Here is a 2570-nt window from a genome sequence, read left to right on the forward strand (position 1 = left end):
TGTGGTAGCGTACGAAGGGAGTGCAAAAGAATGAGTGATAACGATCGATGTTAAGGTGTTTTTTTACAACTGTTTTTTTGTCCATTGCATATAATACCAAATTCTTCGTCTTTATAGTATTCCAATCATGCTAATTAGTATGTAATTGGATTTGGATCTGTCCAGAATATTTGCAATCATCATCAACCTCATGTTTGATAAACAAATTAACTATGCTAATCACATAGTTTAGTTCATATAATTAAACACTGGGAAGAGATAAAAATAAAAAGATATATAACTAAACAAAGAACGAAAAGAAAAGGTTTCTACATCAGTGTAGTTATTTCATTATAAATTACTGCTCACTAATTAACTTCACTCCATTTTCGGAAAGCTTTCAGCAGAGCTTGTTCAATCTTTTCAGCATCGACCGGCTCATCTTCTTTATTCTCCTGCGACATGTTCAACTTTTGATTTTAAACACATGCATATTTCTAGAAATATGTTAGTACAAATATGAATAATTTTTTTAGAAAATATCCACTTGCATATATATATATATAAGTGTGTGTATACAAAATAAATAATAAATTTGTGTATATTTCGAGAAAAAGAGAGAGAAATTACGATCGTATGTTAGTACAAATATGAATAATTTTTGTAGAGAATATTCACTTGCTTACTATTGTTCCGATTGCTTCTAAAAGAAAATTGTCTGAACAGGAAACCCTAGCATGAAGCACAACAAGACCCAGATCTTCAAAAGCTTCCAATATGAATACAAGCAACCCACGGCAACTACTTTCAGTGAATATCTTAATAGAAAAGCTCTTTTCCTGTGCTTCTACTCGAAGTTGCTGATATATAGACAAAAACCTCAATTAAATGATCATCTCACCTTAAAGCTTTAAACTTGTAGATAAAGATTCAACGTTATATTAGTCCAACACAAAAGATCATAACTAGAGCTTTTCCAAATCATCATTTTTGGTTAATAAATGTGTAGATAATTTAGTTAATATGTACCATTTGCGAAGGATTTTGACTAGTACTAGAAACTTGTGCCATGGTAATGTCTTGATTCTTTTTTTCTTCCTTCTGCTTGAGCTCTGGTATGTACTTTGATGGGTCTAAGACAACTGAGGTTTTTGTACTATTCTGCATACGTGAGAAAAAAGTAAAATAAAATCCAGGCAACAATTAGACTACATTCATGAACTTCACTAAATTAGTCAATTAGAGGCCAATTAAAAATTTCGCAAAGCTATACAAGGGTTTACTTTTAGCTTGTACAGAATTCCAATATATTTTTTGTAACAATCAGAAAGTTATAAAACAAGAAGCACACTGAAGGTTCAAGTTGAGTCATGATCTAGAAATTAATAAGTATACAAAGATAAGGGAAGAAATGAATAGAAAGTTTCAAAGAGGCTTTAAACAAATGAAATAATAGCAATGAATGCTGAAAATGTATCATTATCTTCTGAAGAAGAAGAAGTTTCTACACCAAAATGCTAAAAATTAAAATCCTTTAACAAATGAATGCAACAAAATTCAAAGTGGAATTTCTATCATATCATGAAGAGTAGAGATCAAGCGCCAGTTAAGAGAAAGAGGAAGAAGCAAAGATGGTATGAAATATAATAACTAGGTTTTCAATTTTGTCCCAGGTACAATTTTGTTTAAAGAGAAAGATAGAGAACAATAACAAGCCAAGGACACAGCATCTCATTGCAGGTAGGCAGAGAATTACCGTATGGGAGTTAGAACGAAGCAGTTGCAGCTGCTTCTTACACATGACTGCCTTCTTTTGCTCTCTAGAAACCATGGCTTCTCTCAGCTTAATTTGTCGCTCACCCTTCAACTTGGCTCATCAATAGCTGCTTAAATAGCAGTTTGTGGCAAGGAATTACAATGTGATGTGCAAATTAAATTCCATTACATTCTAACAGTAACTTGCGAGAAATATCTTTTCTTTCTGTTGGCTTTATATGTTTATAATTATTTTTATTATTATTTTATTTAAAAATGAAAAGTGGTCATTACCCAAACACTCCTTTATGACGAAGTGAACGTGAGATTTTGTTTTATTAACTTTTACGAATTTGCTATGGCAGTTGATACTTGAATGACAGTCTAGCCAGCACCTTAGCTCCCAAACATTGAATAGCATGAGTATCCGATTTGCTTCCCCAGACAAAACTAAGAGGAATATTTAAAAGTTACATGGCGTTTGAAGAATGTATATTATTGATTCTAAATATTCGATCATGTCCTACCTCATTTACTTTTAATTACTAGAGAATACTTGAGTGCCGATGAGAGTACGTAATTAATTAGGATTATTTCATGCACTGATTTAGTACTAGTATAGGCAGCCAAAAAGGTTGTGAATATTTAATCTTGATTCATTTGTCAGTGGTAATTAACTATGCTTAATATATAAGGAATAGGGGGCAATCAATGGATCCAATTACGTGCAGTTGAAAATCAACCTTATAGCATGTATTTGTTTCATTTATCTTAAGAAAAGTAAATTAGATTGATCAGTCCAATTATCGATTATGGTTAAATCGAATTTAGTTGCA

At 31.8% G+C, this 2570-nt stretch overlaps 1 protein-coding gene across 2 annotated transcripts; it reads right to left on the reverse strand.

The window, feature by feature from the left end:
• Positions 1 to 254: 254 nt before the first annotated feature.
• LOC116121060 lies at positions 255 to 1893 on the reverse strand. 2 transcript variants are annotated; one of them, XM_031407012.1, is made up of 4 exons: positions 1736 to 1893; positions 1009 to 1140; positions 666 to 839; positions 255 to 434 (listed from the first exon to the last, which is right to left on the reverse strand). In XM_031407012.1, the coding sequence occupies exons 1-4, from the start codon at positions 1808 to 1810 to the stop codon at positions 348 to 350; spliced, it is 468 nt and encodes a 155-aa protein (XP_031262872.1). In that variant the 5' UTR covers positions 1811 to 1893; the 3' UTR covers positions 255 to 347. The 2 variants fall into 2 exon arrangements, with proteins under 2 accessions (XP_031262872.1, XP_031262873.1); XM_031407013.1 differs by having other exon boundaries at positions 658 to 839.
• Positions 1894 to 2570: the final 677 nt, after the last annotated feature.

The sequence above is a fragment of the Pistacia vera genome, unplaced genomic scaffold, assembly GCF_008641045.1.
Source record: "Pistacia vera cultivar Batoury unplaced genomic scaffold, PisVer_v2 Contig959, whole genome shotgun sequence".
NCBI classification, from domain to species: domain Eukaryota; kingdom Viridiplantae; phylum Streptophyta; class Magnoliopsida; order Sapindales; family Anacardiaceae; genus Pistacia; species Pistacia vera.

What these genes read in the sequence shown, in the direction of transcription:
- LOC116121060 (XM_031407012.1), bottom strand. Translation starts at nt 1,810, where the DNA reads ATGGTTTCTAGAGAGCAAAAGAAGGCAGTCATGTGTAAGAAGCAGCTG. An exon ending in TTCGTTCTAACTCCCATACG is followed by an intron (nt 1,141 to 1,735) that starts GTAATTCTCTGC and finishes TCACGTATGCAG; the next exon opens with AATAGTACAAAAACCTCAGT. An exon ending in TAGAAGCAATCGGAACAATA is followed by an intron (nt 435 to 665) that starts GTAAGCAAGTGA and finishes AACATGTCGCAG; the next exon opens with GAGAATAAAGAAGATGAGCC.